Here is an 18932-nt window from a genome sequence, read left to right on the forward strand (position 1 = left end):
TCTAGTTCTTTTAATTGTGATGTTAGGGTGTTGATTTTAAATCTTTCCTGCTTTCTCTTGTGGGCATTTAGTGCTATAAATTTCCCTCTACACACTGCTTGAAATGTGTCCCAGAGATTCTGGTACGTTGTCTTTGTTCTCATTGGTTTCAAAGAACATCTTTATTTCTGCCTTCATTTTGTTATTTACCCAGTAGTCATTCAGGAGCAGGTTCTTCAGTTTCCATGTAGTTGTACAGTTTTGAGTGAGTTTCTTAATCCGGAGTTCTAATTTGGTTGCACTGTGGTCTGAGAGACAGTTTGTTGTGGTTTCTGTTCTTTTACAGTTGCTGAGGAGTGCTTTACTTCCATTTATGTGGTCAATTTTAGAATAAGTGCGATGTGGTGCTGAGAAGAATGTATATTCTGTTGATTTGGGGTGGAGAGTTCTGTAGATGTCTATTAGGTCTGCTTGGTGCAGAGCTGAGTTCAAGTCCTGGATATCCTTGTTAACCTTCTGTCTTGTCGATCTGTCTAATATTGACAGTGGGATGTTAAAGTCTCCCATTATTGTGTGGGAGTCTAAGTCTCTTTGTAGGTCTCTAAGGACTTGGTTTATGAATCTGGGTGCTCCTGTATTGGTTGCATGTATATTTAGGATAGTTAGCTCTTCTTGTTGAATTGATCCCTATACCATTATGTAATGGCCTTCTTTTTCTCTTTTGATCTTTGTTGGTTTAAAGTCTGTTTTATGAGAGACTAGGATTGCAACCCCTGCTTTTTTTTTGCTTTTCGTTTGCTTGGTAGATCTTCCTCCATCCTTTATTTTGAGCCTACGTGTGTCTCTGCACATGAGATGGGTCTCCTGAATACCGCACACTGATGGGTCTTGACTCTATCCAGTTTGCCAGTCTGTCTTTTAACTGGGGCATTTAGCCCATTTACATTTAAGGTTAATATTGTTATGTGTGAATTTGATCCTGTTATTACGATGTTAGTTGGTTATTCTGCCCGTTAATTGATGCAGTTTCTTCCTAGCATTGATGGTTTTTACAATTTGGCATATTTTTGCAGTGGCTGGTACCGGTTGTTCCTTTCCGTGTTTAGTGCTTCCTTCAGGAGCTCTTGTAAGGCAGGCCTGGTGGTGACAAAATCTCTCAGCATTTGCTTGTCTGTAAAGGATTTTATTTCTCCTTCACTTATGAAGCTTAGTTTGGCTGGATATAAATTTTGGGTTGAAAATTCTTTTCTTTAAGAATGTTGAATATTGGCCCCACTCTCTTCTGGCTTGTAGGGTTTCTGCCGAGAGATCTGCTGTTTGATGGGCTTCCCTTTGTGGGTAACCTGACCTTTCACTCTGGCTGCCCTTAACATTTTTTCCTTCATTTCAGCCTTGGTGAATCTGACAGTATGTGTCTTGGGGTTGTTCTTCTCGAGGAGTATCTTTGTGGTGTTCTCTATATTTCCTGAATTTGAATGTTGGCTTGCCTTGCTAGGTTGGGGAAGTTCTGGATAATGTCCTGAAGAGTGTTTTCCAGCTTGGTTCCATTCTTCCCATCACTTTCAGGTACAGCAATCAAACATAGATTTGGTCTTTTCACGTAGCCCCATATTTCTTGGAAGCTTTGTTCATTTCTTTTTACTCTTTTTCTCTAACCTTGTGTTCTCACTTTATTTCATTAATTTGATCTTCAGTCACTGATACCCTTTCTTTCACTTGATCGAATTCGCTATTGAAGCTTGTGCGTGCATCACAAAGTTCTCATGCCATGGTTTTCAGCTCCATCAGGTCATTTAAGCTCTTCTCTTCATTGTTTATTCTAGTTAGCCATTCATCTAACCTTTCTTTCAAGTTTTTAGCTTCCTTGCGTTGGGTTTGAACATGCTAAAGCTCAGAGAACCAACCTTCTGAAGCCTACTTCTGTCAACTCATCAAAGTCATTCTCCATCCAGCTTTGTTCCATTGCTGGCGAGGAGCTGCGATCCTTTGGAGGAGAAGAGGCGCTCTGGTTTTTAGAATTTTCAGCCTTGCTGCTCTGGTTTCTCCCCATCTTTGTGGTTTTATCTACCTTTGATCTTTGATGTTGGTGACCTACAGATGGGGTTTTGGTGTAGATGTCCTTTTTGTTGATGTTGGTGCTATTCCTTTCTGTTTGTTAGTTTTCCTTCTAATGATCAGGTCCCTCAACTGCAGGTCTGTTGGAGTTTGCTGGAGGTCCACTCCAGACCATGTTTGCCTGGGTATCACCAGTGGAGGCTGCAGAACAGCAAATATTGCTGCCTGATCCTTCCTCTGGAAGCTTTGTCCCAGACGGGCACCCGCCTGTGTGAGGTGTCTGTTGGTTCCTACTGGGAGGTGTCTCCCAGTTAGGCTACATGGGAGTCAGGGACCCACTTGAGGAGGCAGTCTGTCCATTCTCAGAGCTCAAATGCCATGCTGGGAGAACCACTGCTCTCTTCAGAGCTGTCAGACAAGGACCTTTAAGTCTGCAGAAGCTGTCTGCTGCCTTTTGTTCAGCTATGCCCTGCCCACAGAGGAGGAGTCTATAGAGGCAGCAGGCCTTGCTGAGCTGCGGGGGGCTCTGCCCAGTTCGAGCTTCCTGGCCGCTCTGTTTACCTACTCAAGCCTCAGCAATGGTGGATGCCCCTCCCCCAGCCAGACTGCCGCCTCACAGTTTGTTCTCAGACTGCTGCGCTAGCAGTGAGCAAGGCTCTGTGGGCGTGGGACCCACCAAGCCAGGCACAGGAGAGAATCTCCTTGTCTGCTGGTTGCTGAGACCTTGGGAAAAGCGCAGAAGTGTCTTTTGGGCAGAAGTGTCCTGTTTTTCCAGGTACAGTCTGTCACAGCTTCCCTTGGCTAGGAAAGGTAAATCCCCCGACCCCTTGAGCTTCCCAGGTGAGGTGACGCCCCACTCTGCTTCAGCTCACCCTCCGTGGGTGGCACCCACTGTCCAACCGTCCCAATGAGATGAACCAGGTATCTCAGTTGGAAATGCAGAAATCACCCGTCTTCTGCGTCGATCATGCTGGGAGCTGCAGACCAGAGCTGTTCCTGTTCGGCCATCTTTGAACGGATCCACTTCATTCCTTTTTAATGGCTGAACATTATTCCATACATACATATGCATGTACCACATTTTGTTCATTAATCTGTTGATGGGCATTTGTTTTTTTCCTACCTTTTGTCTATTGTGACTAGTCCTACTATGAGCATTTGTGTACTAGTATTTGTTTGAATACCTGTTTTCAGTTCTTTTGGGTATATACCTAGGAATGGAATTGATGGATCATATCATAATTCTATGGTTGTCTTCTTGGGGAATTGCCAGATTGTTTTCCACAGGAGCTGGATCATTTTACGTTTCCACCAGCAATAGATGAGAGTTCTAATTTCTCCACATCTTTGCCAACATTGATTTTTCATCTTTTTGATTTTAGCCATCCTGGTGAATGTGAAGTGTTACTTCATTGAGGTTTTGACTTGCATTTCTCTTATAGTAAGTGATGATGAACATCTTGTCCTGTGCTTGTTTGGCCATTTACATATTCTCTTTGGAGAAATGTCTATTCAAGTCTTTTTCCCATTTTAAATTGCATTATCTTTTTGTTGAGTTGTTTTTGTTGAGTTGTAAGAATTGTTTGTAAGGATGTATAATACTAGACCGTTATGGGATATATGACTTGCAAGTATTTTATTCCATTCTCTGGGTTTTTTCTCTTTCTTGATAGTGTTCTTTGATGTACAAAAGTTCTTCATTTTGATGAAGTCTGTTTTTTCTTTTGTTGCTCATAATTTTGTTGTCATATCTAAGAATCCGTCACCACATCCAAGGTCATAAAGATTTACTCTTGTGTTTTCTTCTGAGTTTTGTAGTTTTAGCTCTTACATTTAGGTTGTTGATACATTTTAAGTTAATTTTTATAAATTGTATGAGGTAGGGACCAAACTCCATTCTGGGACAAGTAAATATTTACTTGTCCCAGCACCATTTGATGAAGAGATTGTACTGTCCTCATTGAATGGTCTTGGTGCTCTTGTTGAAAGTCCTTATTTTAATTCCTCTTTTATCACCCTCTACTTCCAGAGGCCTCTGGCACCTCCAGTTTCTGATTCTTTTGGTGATCCTGTATATTGGGTTGGCCAGCTTTCTCCAATGCCAGCTTACAATTCAGTTTTGTCTGGTCTACTCATATTTACAATATTTTCTAGATAGTCTATTATTTCACTTCTTCTTCTTTGACCCAGGTGCTTGTTTGTCTTTCTTTTCCAGTTGTTACATTTCCCCATATGTGTTTTTGTTTGGATTGTTTCTAATTTTATTGCATTACAGTAAAAAATACCTAAATTATCTTGTCCAGAGAGCCTTTCCTCACTCCCTTTACCTGCAGGCTGGCTAGTGAACTCCTGCTCTTCTGTTAATCTCTCACACCAGTGTGTTATGTGGAAATGATTTGTTTTCTTCTCTGTCCTTCCCACCACACTGTGAAGTCCTCTGGAGCTGGGGCCACGTTTTGCTTTATCTTGCTATACCCAGCAGTGCAGTATAGTTCTTAATATGCAGCAAGAGCCCAGGTAATGTTTGTTCAACTGAAAGTTTCTCAAAATCCTGTTCCCACCCCAGTTGCTTAGGGTTAACACTAAGCTTCTATTTATAAGTGAATTTGGTGAATCCAAAGGTTATTGTATTCTAGCCAGAGACTGCCTTATTGAGTGTGCGTTAGCCTCTATCCTAAGGCCTTAACAGATGTTTTGTTCAATACATAATGAGGCTACTGCTTTCCCCACATTACCAGTGAGGAAGCTGAGACTTGGAGATGAAGTAACCACTCCCAGCTCACACAGCTGGCAGTAAATGCGTCCACAGTTTGAACACAGAGCTTGATTTCTGTGCAGTTGACAATGTGGCATCCCCTCATCTCGTCAGGAGTCCACATCAATTCTAGGAGAACAGGTCTTCCCACCCTTACCTCTGCCAAGAACCTGGGAAACGAGTTTATTGTCTCAACTTCAGATATCTATTATTTTTATTTTCTCATACCAGAGTTTAAAGTGGTTAGGAAGTAAGATCTACTCCTGTTCCTTTTGTGATTTCTTTATGGTGTTTAAGCTTAAAAAGTTTTCTTCCCTCTAGTGGCTTGACAAAGATTCAGCTTTTTTCTTATTTCTAGTTTGTATGTGTTGTTCTTTTAAACTCCATCTGGACTTTATATTGGCATTAACTATGTACTTGTCATTTTAAATTTTTATAATGTTGAGGTATCTTAATAGGTTCAGTGAGTCTTAGATTGCTGAGTATTGAGGTTATCGCCAGCATTCTGCTATAAATACTTTTGTGTAAGCCATTTGTATTTTATTCTCTTTCTGGTGGTGTTATTATTTATGGTGGTGGTAGGAGGGGTTTCTTCTGTTTTCCAGCTGGGGTGTCATTTCCCTAGGCTGTACTTCCAAAGGATTAAAGGAATGAACAGGTAGTCAGGCATTTATTGGGGTTGTGCTGGGTGCTGAGTTGCTGGGCACTTTGATTGACAGGGAGCTCTGCTTTGGAGCATTTGGGAGGATCAGTACTGTGCCTGTCAAATATATATATTTGTTAACTTTAATGTGGATTGATCCAGTCTAGTAGACTGTATTCCAAGTTGGAAGATTCTCCTGATGGCTCTGAGTCTAGTAGGTGTAGTGTGTAGTTTACTTTTTATTTCTTATAAGTCTGGCTCTTTAATCAGGGAGAAGAAACTGCTATTTAATATTGAAGAAATTCCACATATTCTCATCTTTATTTTTTAAAAATTTGTTTGATTACTGGTTGCATGACCTCACTAAATTTTCTTGGTGAATCATCCTTAGCACACATGCCCTTCTAAAACTGTATCTAACATTCACTGAAGTGCAGTTTTAATTTTCAGTTTTTAAGATAGGTAAGGCTAGTTTAAAGGAAATAATAATGGATGCTAAAGAAATTCTCTAACGGCTAGATGAGTAATCTAAGTAGGATGTTTCTTTTTTTGATTGCAGTTTAATTAACATAATGACATTTTTTTAAAAAATTTTCTCTGTTGGGTAAATTTCTTCATAATGAGTGAATAAAAATAATTTTGAAGAGATAAAATGAGTTGTTTTTATTCTATTTCAGGAATTCATTTAAACAACAACCTAAACCACTTGAAATTTGGCTTGGATTATCATAGACTGTCTTCTCCTACACAAACAGCAACAAAGCAAGGGAAAATGGATTTGCCCACCTCAAGAGCAGGCAGCGACAAGATTGTCCTGTTGGTGTGTAACCGAGCCTGCACTGGGCAACAAGGGAAAAGGTGAGAACCAGATTATTTTCCAGTAAGTACCTAGACTGTAAAAGTTCAGTATTTTCAAACATTTTAAAAAGCATGGGCAAAAAGTTGTTACTTTTAGTAGTTAATTTTTGATTCTGATATTTAGAAAGAATACATGTACAAGTTGACCTGATTTGGGGGGTTGGTTGGGGGAGAGTAAAATTAGGAATCTGGGTTTTTTTTGTTGTTGTTGTTGTTTGTTTGTTTGTTTTTTGATATGGAGTCTCGCTCTGTTGCCCAGGCTGGAGTGTAGTTGCGCAATCTCGGTTCACTGCAACCTCTGCCTCCCAGGTTCAAGCGATTCTCTTGCCTTGTCTTCTGAATAGCTGGGATTATAGGCGCCAGCCACCACACCCAGCAGATTTTTTATATTTTTAGTAGAAATGAGGTTTCACCATGTTGGCCAGGCTGGTCTCAAACTCCTGACCTCAGACGATCCGCCCGCCTTGGCCTCCCAAAGTGCTGGGATTATAGGCGTGAGCCACTGCATCCGGCCAGGAATTTAGTTTTTAAAGTCCCATTTCATATGTGTATTTTCAGTTCAGGCTCCTCTTGGGGCTGTAGACCCATTTCCAGATACTTTCCTGATAGCTTTTTTATTTTTATTTTTTTAATTCTTAACATGTCTACTTGGATGGTGCCATGTCCCTCAGGCTTCTGTCCCAAATTGAACTTATGTCTTATGTCCCAAGTTGAATTGAAATATGTCCAAATTTTCTTTCCTTTTAAAACTGGCTCTCCAGTATTTCCCATCTTGGCAAATGGCACCACACATTCATTCAGGTTTGTAAGTCAGCAATTTGGGAGTCAGAAATCTCTCTCAAATTTGTCTGATGCCCTCTGTAAGAGTGTATGGGTGTTTAGACTATCTTTTAAAATAACTGTGTCACAGTAGGAATGTAACCTGAGTATTAACAAGAGACAGATATGTTTCAAGGAGAAAGGACTCAGTGTTTCTTAACATTTGTTAGAATAGCCTTTATGTTAGCCTTTGAAAATTTTGCTTTGAAATAAGTTCCCTGCATAGTAAATAACATAAATGTAGAATGTGTTGATATGCATATTTATGCTATTCATTGACAGGTACTTTAGTGTTTACAGTGTGTTGGGCACGGTTCTAAACACTGGGGATTCAGCAGGGAACAAAACAGGCAGGGTCTGTGTCCTCATGGAGCTTCCATCCTAGCTAGGACAGACCGACTATGAACAAGCAGATGTCTTTAACTTCAGACAGTCCGTACCATGTCGAAGGCATTAAAACAGACTAGAATGATAGAGTGTGATGGTGGGAGGCTGGCAAGACTACATTAGGAAGAGAGGTCAGGGAAGGCGTCCCTGAAGAGACCGTGGCCAAGCTGAGCCTCAGTGTGCTGTGTGAACATGAGGGGAAAGGATCCCATGCAGAGGGAACACCCGGTACATGCACACAAGACTAGGAGGAGCTTGGTGTGTATCAGGCACAGAAGGAATGAAGTAAAGAACCTGTGGAATTCCCTTCATGGTGCTAGTCTCTCAAAGAGTGAAGTCATTATTTTAAAAAAATATGGTTGGGTGATTTACATGTACTTGTAACTCATTTCACATCACAGTAGTTTTTAGGCAGATTGGTTCACTGTTAAGCACCACTACGAGCGAACAGTTTGATAGTTGTTGGAAACTGGTTTCTTGGTGATCTTAGCACCTCTACTTCCCTCTGGGCCTGAGTCAGAGTTAATCTGTTAGATTATTTGTTCATTCATTCATTCATCTTCTGTTTTCTAGATATTGTCTGTTTACGCTGTTAAGATAAATAAATCACAGTGCTTGCTATCAAATAACTCACAGCCTATTGGTGGAGGCAGAATAATAAGCAGGCATTGTTTGTAGCACAGTATACACAGGGAACAAGCCAACAGGGTGCCTCCTGGAAAAGAATACCTCCACTGGGTCTTCACATGAGTGAGTAGGAGACAGCGTAGACTCAGAAGGGTGGGGAGGGTATTCCAAGCAGAGGGAGTTCCCTGACAAAAGACATGGTTGTGTGAGAGTAGGACACATTCAGGGAATTCAGGTTTGAATGACTGGGCGTGGATGAGAGTTGAGGCTAGGATAGTGGTCCTCAACATTGGCTGCATATTAGAACCACCCAGGGAGGCCCTAAAAACATCTCAGTGCTCAGATCATATTCCAGACTGATTTCATCAGAATCTCTGGGGGCTGGACTTGGGTATCATTATTTTCTAAAGCTCCTCTGGTGATTTTGGTCTTCGGTCTGTGCAGCTGAGGCCAAGAACCACAGTACTGCTTGGACTCTGTGGGACATAGCTCTGGAGCTGACTTTCACTGTCACTTGCTTGCCAGTGCCTCCCTTGTTGTCAGAGACTCAAGAATGTGGCTGCCTGTCTGTGAGACCTTCCAGCCCTGTCTAGTCCTGTGGCACCCAACCTTATGAGTTCGACCTGTGCTGTTTGCCAGGCTCATGTCCACTCCCACCCCCTGTGCTCCCCATCTTCACTGATCCTGCCCTGTTGCCACCTGCTGTCCTAGCACCATACTCCCCTAGAAGCCATTTGGGTGTATTGGCTATTAAATTTCATTTAGAAATCCAAGCTGTTCATCTCCTTATGAAGAGTTACCATTAAATTTCCTGTTTCTTTTATTTTGAGAACTGTCCTAAAGCCAATTTTATTGTGATTCCGTTTTAAGAGATCAAGAACAAAAGATAACAGTGTTAAAGGAATTACTGTACTTTTAAGGTGATTACATTGTTGATGTGTGTTAGATTTGGACTGCCTTTTGTGCTGCACTTAGAGAAGACAATAGCTTGGGACCTTCTGCAGAAGGAAATCTTGGAGAAGATGAAGTATTTCTTGAGGCCCACGGTTTGCATTCAGGTTTGTAAGCATTTTGATATTCCAGCATAGCATGGGTATATACTCAGTGAAGAAACAATCATTACAATGAAATTTGAGTTTCTTGTGTTTGGATTTCCAGGACTGAGAATTTATCCCTCATTTTATGAAAGAGCTAGCCACTGCAAGGTTTTCCTTGAACTGCTGCATATTCCTTTATAATATTTATCTATTAACATTTAGTACATGATCAGCTTGGAAGGGATTTAGTAGAATGTCTATCTGTATATTTTAAAAATTATTACTATGTTAAGGTATCCGTGGAAGACCATTAAGCTGATGTTTAGTAAAGGCAGTATGTTACTTGTCTTGCATAACGTTTGATATGTAAATCACATTCGGGTAAATAGTATTTAAAGTGTATTAGAGTGGCTCAACAACCTTATAGAATCTTATAGTGAAGCGTTTTGCAGAATAAACAGTTTACTGTAACTCTAATCTGTTTTGGAAACGCCACTGTGAAACAGATGCCCTTGAAGAAAGATTTGGCTTAATTCTCATCTAACATCTGATGCAGGTGTGTCCATTCAGCTTGCGTGTGGTCAGTGTTGTTGGAATAACATATTTGCTGCCCCAGGAGGAGCAGCCCTTGTGCCACCCAACAGTAGAAAGGTAAAAAAAAAATTTTTTTTTTAATTACCTTTTACAATCTCAAATATGTTCATGTGTGATTCCACTTATGTGGAATACTTATAATTTCCACATAAGTATGCAGGGTTCTTTAGGTTCATTTTGAAATTAAGTACTTATTTTACTTTTGATTTGTGCTTGGGTATATGTTTGATGATCTTTCTTGAAATAAGAAAAGCCCTGGAGTACTTGCGTTAGGAAAGCAAATTAACGTATGTCCTAGGACTGCAGATAAATTACACTTTCATATTCACCAGGAATGAAGTTTTGTAAAGTAACGTTCTAATCAGGCCACATTCTTCCTTAAAACCCTTATACGGCAACTTGTGGCCTAAAAGATAAAGCCCGTGTTCCACAATGTAAGAAGTTCTTCACAGTTTGAATTCCGCTTACTTCACTTTTGTCAGGCCTTGCTCTTCCTCTCCCCACTATCCCAAACTTTCAGCAGCATTAAAGTACAGATGATTGTTTGAACAGGCAATACTATTTTATATGCGTGCTTTGCATGTGTAGTTTCCTCTGTCTGTAATTCCTTTCCTTTAAGCCCTTTTTTATACTCTTCCTCCTCCCACCCCCGGCAACCTGCCCCATAGAATTAGTCACTCTACTCTGCTACCTCTGTGCTGTCTAAATCTGTTATATTTATAATACTCTATTGTATTAATAAAATAATATACATATATGCACACTATGTGTCTATGAATATATAATATACATATGAAAACTCACATTTTTTATAATAAAAATTATTATGATTTTTTCAACAAATATTGTAGTGTCTATATTTCAGGATTCTAAAAAAGCATACAACATGGTCCTGCTTGAAAGCTCACTGTTTGGGTTTAGAGTTGAGAGTTAGTAGACAACAATCCAAAATATTGCACAACATAAACAAGATGAGATGGCTAATATTCACTGAGTTCTGGGTTTCTCAGGAGATGGCAAGGAGCCAGTGAACTTGGGACGGGGGTAGCTTTGGAGGAAGGAGGAAGAAGGGTGCAGTCTAGAACAGGCGTGGCATGTTGGTGCAGAGGTGGAAAGGTGCAAGGGGCGACTTTGTTCCTGGGGGACTACCGTCCAGTGTCTGTTTGGGTGGGTGAAAAATTGGGCAAGAAGTTGGGAAGGTCATAATGACTATCTGAGAGTGATCATCAACCTTAAAACATGACACTAAATTTCTTCCAACCTCTTTACTATTAATACTGTATTGGGCTTTTTAATTTAAGGGTTTTTCAGTTTAGTTGTAATGTAGTTATTAAATCAGTGGTTATAGTGGTCTTGCTGAAAACTTTTTTCTGATGGGGAACTATGATGAAGATTTTCATTAATCACGTTATAATTTCGGGTAGGACATAATCACATTAAGTAAAATCATTTGTTTAGAAAATAATATGTGGCTTCCCTCTCCACTTCCCTGGTTCTATAGGGCATTAAAATCTTGTGGACCAGGTGGCACCGCTCATGTGAAATTAGTAGTCGAGTGGGACAAGGAGACAAGAGATTTGTGAGTATTTTTAAAGTTAGTATTTATAGAAACATTGTTTTAATTATCATTTTTATAGCACACCTTTGATATGTTAAATGAGCTGAAACACAAATCTCTCTTCTCTTTAGCTAAGTATCCAGGTGTGTTGTTAACCCTTTATTTAAGCAGTTTATTATTCCTTTCCTGTACCTTCTCTTTTCCCAATCCCAGAACCTTAGAACATTTGTTCACTGCTGAAAGAGAAGCTGTAACTCATTAACTACTATATAGGTTCAATTTACTTTGATTTTTATTACAGGCCCATTAATTCTAGAAAGCGATGTCAGATGCGTGTTCTTAGATGTAAAGGACAGGAATATGTGGTTTAACCAGTACAGTTCATGGCCAAACCCAGAAAAATCAAGTTACTTGTGGAAATAGCTTTGTATACAGAGAACTTTTCAAGAACATTTTGGAATATAGAAAAGTTGGGTCACTACTTTTGTTTCTTATACATTGATTTTTTTTTCCTTTGGTTATGAGTTTGTAGTCACTTCATGAAGCCATAATTGTATTTTTCCTTCTGTTTTGCAAGACATTCCCTGATAGATGCTTTTCCCCCTAATTGCAGCTTGTTTGTAAATACTGAGGATGAGTATATCCCTGATGCAGAAAGTGTTCGTCTGCAAAGGGAGCGTCATCATCAGCCTCAAACCTGCACTTTATCCCAGTGTTTCCAACTGTACACCAAAGAGGAGCGGGTAAGAGACTGGGCAGCATTTCTTGGTTGCTCAGGGCAGTGGGGAGTGGGACATGGCAAGGTGACAGTGGAGAAACAAATCACGCCCCAGAAGTCGCCGCAGGATTTTGCATATATGTAAGTCTGCACATGTAATGAGCATCTTAATGCTCTTGCTTTTAGGACTTTAACAAGAAGTTGTACGTTTCTAGAAAACCTTGATTAATTGAAGTACTCTGGAAATGAACCTTCTTCATAGTTAGTTATTTTTAATGGTTAATGATCAAGTTTTGGTGATTTTCTTTCTCAATTTAGAAGTTTTAAGATCTTTTCCTTAGTAACTTAAACAGTGATTCTTGACTTTTTGGTACTAAGAACATAGGTGCCAGGACCTATTTAAATTTAAATTAATTAAATTTAAAAAATTAATTACAATTAAGTGAAGTAAATAATTCAGTTCCTTCATTGCATTAGTCATGTTTCAAGTGCTCAGCAGACACATGGTGGCTAGTGGGTCCCATACTGAACAGCGTAGTTATAGACCAGAAAGTAGACAGCAAGGCTTTGCAGGTAGTAGGGACCCAGTAAGTATTTAAATGAATGGATGGACAGAGAGATGGATAAATAAGCCTCTTTGGGTGGGGCCCAGGCCTGTGTGATGTTTATGCACTTTATAAACATTGACCAGAGTACTTGGAGTCATCTAACCTTGCATTGATATCTAGGATCATAATTTTGACTACTAGTTGTAACTCTTCACTCTTAAATAGGGGGAGTCATGCAATTTCAGGATTGAAGGGGACTTGAAAACTCCTTTATTCTAGTGGTTGGGTTCTTCTACTTAAGTTCAAATAGGTGATTGCTTAGCCTGAGTTTGAATATCTTTTGTTATGAGGTAGTTTGCCTCCTTAAGACAGAGATAGACCATGTTTTCTCTGGATGGCTGTGATGGTGACTGAAGTTAACCTGAAATATGTCCACTGGTTACTATAGCCAACAGTTGTTCTCTGTCTTAAATTCATTATGACTCAGAAGTCCTAATTTTATTTTTGTCTGTTGTTCGAATGTTTGAAAATAGCTTTTGTATTTCCAGCGAGTCTTCTCTCCCCCACACTGTTTTTAGCTAGTTCCTTTAATAATAGTTTTTCATAAGACATGGGTTTTTTTTTTCACCCCTTTTTTCCCCCCCAGTTTTGCACTCAATTATGAAATAGTTGGCTGTGGAATTGGTTGACTGTAGGTTCTCTATGACACCTTGCCCTGTTTAGCCTTTTTTTTTTTTTTTTTTTGTTAATGACTTCGGAGATGTTTGATAATGGCACAAAGATAATGGATGAGCAAATCTACTAGATGGCAGCACTGGTATTCCACAACACATCTCACTGATCTAGAATGCTAGCAGGATACCTTTTAACAGGGGCTCATTCATTCAGTAGGTGTTTTTTGAGTACATACCATGTTAGGTACGTACTGGTACTGAAGAAGTAGCAGGGGCCAACATAAACAACATTTTTGCCTTCATGCTGTTTATAGTCTAGTGGAACAAGTAAATAAAGGAAGCAAGGGTCCTGGAGTAGGAAGCAAAGGCCCTTTGGCAAGACTGTCAAACAGAAATGAAGCCAGTATGGCTGGAGGACAGGAAGTGAGGGGACAGAATTGAGACAGTATATGCTCCATAAGAGCAGGTACTCCATTTTCTTGATCACTAAATAATTCCAGTATCCAGAGCAGTGCGTGGCACATAGAAAGTGACATCTGGCCGGGCGCAGTGGCTCATGCTTGTAATCCCAGCACTTTGGGAGGCTGAGGTGGACGGATTGCCTGAGTCCACGAGTTCAAGAGCATCTGGGCAACATGGCAAAACCCCGTCTCTACCAAAAATACAAAAATTAGCTGGGTGTGGTGATGCGTGCCTGTGGTCCCAGCTACTGAAGAGGCTGAGGTGGGAGAATCACTTGAGCCTGATGGGTGGAGGTTGTAGTGAGCCAAGATCACACCACTGTACTCCAGCCTGGGTGATAGAGTGAGACTCTGTTTCAAAAAAAAAAAAAAAGAAAGTAACATATTTAACATTTATACAGTATTTACCGATTTAGTCGTTCCTCTGTGAGGGATAATCTGTTCAACAAACCAGAATCTGTTTAGAGTTTGGGTGCCAGCTCTGGCCACTTTTGATTGTGTTATTCCATTGATGCCCAGCATCTGCAGTTTCCAGAGAGATTTTGAGTTGCACCATGCCCTGGCTAAGGCATTAGTCCAGCCGTAACACAGTCTTGCATTAAGTGGCACTTAATGGGAGTCATGCTTCTGTTTTCAGCTTGCCCCCGATGATGCCTGGCGTTGCCCACACTGTAAGCAGCTGCAGCAGGGAAGCATTACGTTAAGCCTCTGGACTCTGCCTGATGTGCTTATTATACATCTAAAGAGATTTCGGCAGGTATGGAAATCCTCTATCCTCAGGAACAAACAAGTTGTGACAAGTTTCTTATGCCCCCTGCTGATGGGCTCTGTGGGGATTCTTTGGTATACCTGTTTGGTCCAGTGAGTCCTGTCTGTGTATGTTATAGACACACTTTTGCCCCTGTGTTTAGGGTAATGTTTTGTTCTTTCCCAAGGCAAAATTTGATTTTAGTTCAGATTGCAGATATTTTACTTTGTTCTTGACTTGTAAATGCCGTGCCTAAATTTTGTTAAGTGTACTCTGGGATTTAAAAAGAACTAAGTAGAGATCCTTTCTAGGGAGGTAGAATTCTATTTCTACCTAATGTAATATGGGTGTTCTGCTCCTGAGAAGCTGTTGCATGGTTGGGGAGATGAGTCATAAATAAATACAAAGAAAATCTGCTTTGAATTGTATTGCTTTGTGAGTCAGTTTTTCCAAAAAGGCTGTCTATTCCCTGAGGTTAGGATTGTCTGGACAGTCTCATTATAAGAGGTAAATGGGAAGTAAACATTAGTGGACTCCACGAGGCCTGGCTCTAAGTTTGTATCTGAAAGATGAGCAAGCTTTTACTAGGTGAGGTGGAAGCAGGGATCTCCCACACACGGGGGCAGAGGGAGCAGTGTGTGCAAAGCCCAGCAGTGGAGAAAGCACAGCCTGCACGAGAGGCTGGGAGCAGGCCAGGTGGGCAGGCACTCCAGAGGGGTGGGCAGTGGCGGGAGTTGATGGAAGACGTGGGTGGATGCTGGTTGTCCAAAGAACCCTTTGTGGGCGGAGTAGGAGTCCAATGAAGGGTTATAAGCAGAGAAGCAACCTTACCAAATCTGTATTTTGGAAATATTATTCTGGATGTTGTGTAGATAACAGATTAGAGGCTACAAGAATGAAGATGAGGAGACCTGAAGGAGGCCCTTGCCATCATCCAGGGTGGGCTGCTAGTGGATGGGATAGGTTGTGGAGTAGAGATGGAGAGATGTTCAGGACTGTCTGAGGAGGCAGAGGTATCAGGGGCGACACACAGATGGTCCCCAGGTCTGGGACTTTCACACAGAGGTTTGAGGTTCAGCTCCTATGGGAGTGAAGAGTGGGCACTTGGCACCCACTGTGTATTCCATTGGGATCTGCAGGTGGAAAGCTGGCTGAGGGTTTGGATCCCAGCCTGCTGTGTCTCCTTCCGCAGACACAGAGTAATTTCCTGCGCTTTCTGTTTTCTTTTGAAGTCATGTCACCACCCTTCCAGCAATCCAGACGCAAACCTGCAGTGTCCTCTTTGACTCTTCTTTCTTGTCCCTCTCATCTAGGCATGGCCATGCCTCTTCATCGACTCCTGTGTGTCCCCTCCCCATTCTTGCTGTCAGCGTGCTGGTTCAGACATTTTGTTGCTTTTCAGCTGGTCACCATTGCAGTGACTTTTAATTGATTTCTTCACCTCCATTACTCCTATTTCTAACATGTTCTGTGCACTGCTTACACAGTTCTTCACCCACAACTCTGGTGACATCACCTTTTCCATAAAAGCCTCAGAGGTTACAATCCAGATTCTTCAGGCTGGCCTTCCTGACCACCCAGGACCCATCGTCCCTTTCTCTCATGAACATTTTTCTTCCCTTCACAGACCCATACGTAGCTCCTTAGGGTGGACATATCTATGCCTGGTTAATTTTTTAAAGTTCCCATAGACACAGGAAACATTCAGTCAATATCTATTCAACTGATGGTTGGATTTCAAAGCATTTACCTATAGGTTTAATGGAAAATACAGATTACCAAAGATTGCCACTGAGTGGATATGTTAAGCTAAGTCAGTGTTGCCTTGTAATGTGCCTGTTGGAGGAGGTGGAGGGGAACAGGCACTCTTATCAAGAGGCTCTTCTGCACCAGGTGCTGTGGTTTGCCCTTCATGGAGCCATCACCTCATTAGTTTTCATGTCTCTTTGACAGAGGTATCAGGAAGAGCCACTCGATACTGTCATTTTTTTTGTAAGTCAAATGCTTTGAAGCCCTTTAACAGATAAGGAAAGGAAGACTCAGAGAGGCTCATTTACCCCCTCTATATGGATCCTTACTGGTTCCACCTTAGCTGATATTAAAACCTGTTCCTCTAGATAGCTAAAACTATCATCTGTTTCCCTGATTTGTATGTCTTGGGAAACATCAGATAGGTAACTCACACCGCTTTATCTGATAGGATCCACATTCCCCTCTAAAGTGATCTGCCATCTGCTTGCATTAAAATATCACCAGAACTTGTTTTTCTTCTTGCAACAGGAAGGAGACAGGCGCATGAAACTTCAGAACATGGTCAAGTTCCCCTTGACTGGCCTGGACATGACACCTCATGTGGTTAAGAGGAGCCAGAGCAGCTGGAGTTTGCCATCCCATTGGTCCCCGTGGAGACGGCCCTATGGACTCGGGAGGGACCCTGAGGACTACATCTATGACCTGTATGCTGTGTGCAATCACCATGGCACCATGCAAGGGGGGCACTACACAGGTCTGCAGTGTGAGAGGCTGCGTGTCTGTGCTGGCGAGTCCTTCAGATGGGTTTGCTTGTAACAGGGTGACTTGACTTCAGAGCTTCATTTCCCCTCCAGTAGGCAGTGTGCCAACTGTGAGGGCAGTTTCCATCCTCTGGATCTCTGTCCAAGAGCAAATAAATGAACATTCTTCCTCCTTTTCCTGAGTGGGGTCGTCCAGTAGGTAGCAGACTGACTGGGGAGTGGTATGTGCAGATGACATTGTCTGGTCAACTGAGGATTTGCTCTTTGTTTACCTAACCTGCACTCCCCATTTACGGTTTTGCTAGATAGAGTTCCTTGAGTTCTATCTTCTTTCTCATTTTAAATGATTGTGAACTACTTTTTTTTTTTTTAATTAAAGATGAGCTGTTGCTGTGTTGCCCAGGCTGGAGTACAGTAGCTGTTCACGGATGTGATTATCACACACTACAGCCTTGAACTTCTGGGCTCAAGCAAGTCACCTGCCTCATTCTCCAGAGTAGCTGGGATACAAGTGCATGACACTTTTATAGTGTCTTTAAAGTGACTTAGAAGGGTTTTTCTTTTTGTTTTAAGGTTAAATTGACCTTGTCATTTATAAAAGCAACTATGTTCATCATGAAATTTAGAGGCTAGAGGTGGAAAGAATACCATCATCCATGGGCTTATCACTGAGATAACCACTGGTAACATTTTTTTTAATTGCGATAAAATATACATAACAAAATGTACCATTTTAACCATTTTTAAGTGTACAGTTCAGTGACATTAAGTACACTCACATTGTTGTGTAACCATTATCACTATCCATCTCTACAAGTTTTTTAATCTTCCCAGACTTAAACTCTGTACCTAATAAACACTAATTCCCATTTTCTTTCCCTTCAGCCATGACAAGCACTATACTTTCTGTCTCTGTGAATTTGACTACTCTTGGTACCTCTTTTAAATGGAATCATTCAATATTTGTTCTTTTGTGACTGGCTTATTTCATGTAGCATAATGTCTGTAAGGTTCATCCATGTTGTAGCAGGTATCAGAATTTCCTGCCTTTTTAGGGCTGAGTAATGTTCCACTGTATGTAGGTAATATTTTGGTATGTAGTATATACTTGACATGTTTTTCTCTTAAGTTTTTGCCATTGTTTTCCACTGTTGGGATTATACTGGCATTTTGTTCTTGTTGTTCAAGTGAACATTTATTGAGCCCCTCACATCCTGCTTGCCCTGGGCTCTATCACAGCAGAGATCAATAGGTCCCCAGCCTCTATTTTCTGAGAGTGTAATCAAGTAGGGGGAGATGTGGGTACAGATATGGTTTAAAAAAGGAGTCCCACATCATGGGTTCTGTGGTGGAGGTGTGAGCAGTGGGCAGAGGTCAGAGCCAGAGGAGAGAGTGGTCAGAGCGTGCTGGAGGGGGAGGGTCAGCTGCTGGGGAAAGGAACCTGCTGCCTCACCTCATGGGCCAGTGGGGTGGATAGACAGGTCACAAATTCGGAAGCACAGCAGCACAGTGAGGGGTGAGTGGCGCATGCGCTTCTGCATCCTCATCTTCACACCTAGTATTGTAACAGAAGTAGCTTAATGTGGACACTTAATTTTTTATAAATACTTTTTTTTGTGTGTGTGTGATGAAGTCTCGCTCTCTCACCAGGCTGGAGTGTGGTGGCACGATCTAGGCTCACTGCAACCTCCGCCTCCTGGGTTCAAGCAATTCTGCTGCCTCAGCCTCCCAAGTAGCTGGGACTACAGGCACGCACCACCACACCCAGCTAATTTTTGTATTTTTAATAGAGACGGGGTTTCACCATGTTGGCCAGGATGGTCTCGATCTCCTGACCTGGTGATCTGCCCTCCTTGGCCTCCCAAAGTGCTGGGATTACAGGCATGAGCCACTGCGCCCAGCCTATAAATACTTTTTAATGACCACAGAATGTTCTGTTGATAGATCTCTAATGTTAT

At 41.4% G+C, this 18932-nt stretch overlaps 1 protein-coding gene across 5 annotated transcripts in view; it reads left to right on the top strand.

Annotated features, from left to right (window-relative positions):
• The window catches only part of USP31 (ubiquitin specific peptidase 31), a 90217-nt gene that overhangs the window by 54756 nt on the left and 16529 nt on the right, over window positions 1-18932 (top strand). For all 5 annotated transcript variants that reach the window (XM_054455610.2, XM_063654631.1, XM_063654633.1 and 2 more), the window contains 7 exons: window positions 6110-6290; window positions 9070-9181; window positions 9717-9811; window positions 11256-11333; window positions 11926-12055; window positions 14351-14470; window positions 16742-16967. In XM_054455610.2, coding sequence (XP_054311585.2) covers window positions 6110-6290; window positions 9070-9181; window positions 9717-9811; window positions 11256-11333; window positions 11926-12055; window positions 14351-14470; window positions 16742-16967 — 942 coding nt within the window. The remainder of the gene's footprint in view (window positions 1-6109; window positions 6291-9069; window positions 9182-9716; window positions 9812-11255; window positions 11334-11925; window positions 12056-14350; window positions 14471-16741; window positions 16968-18932) is intronic.

The sequence above is a fragment of the Pongo pygmaeus genome, chromosome 18 (genome assembly GCF_028885625.2).
Source record: "Pongo pygmaeus isolate AG05252 chromosome 18, NHGRI_mPonPyg2-v2.0_pri, whole genome shotgun sequence".
NCBI classification, from domain to species: domain Eukaryota; kingdom Metazoa; phylum Chordata; class Mammalia; order Primates; family Hominidae; genus Pongo; species Pongo pygmaeus.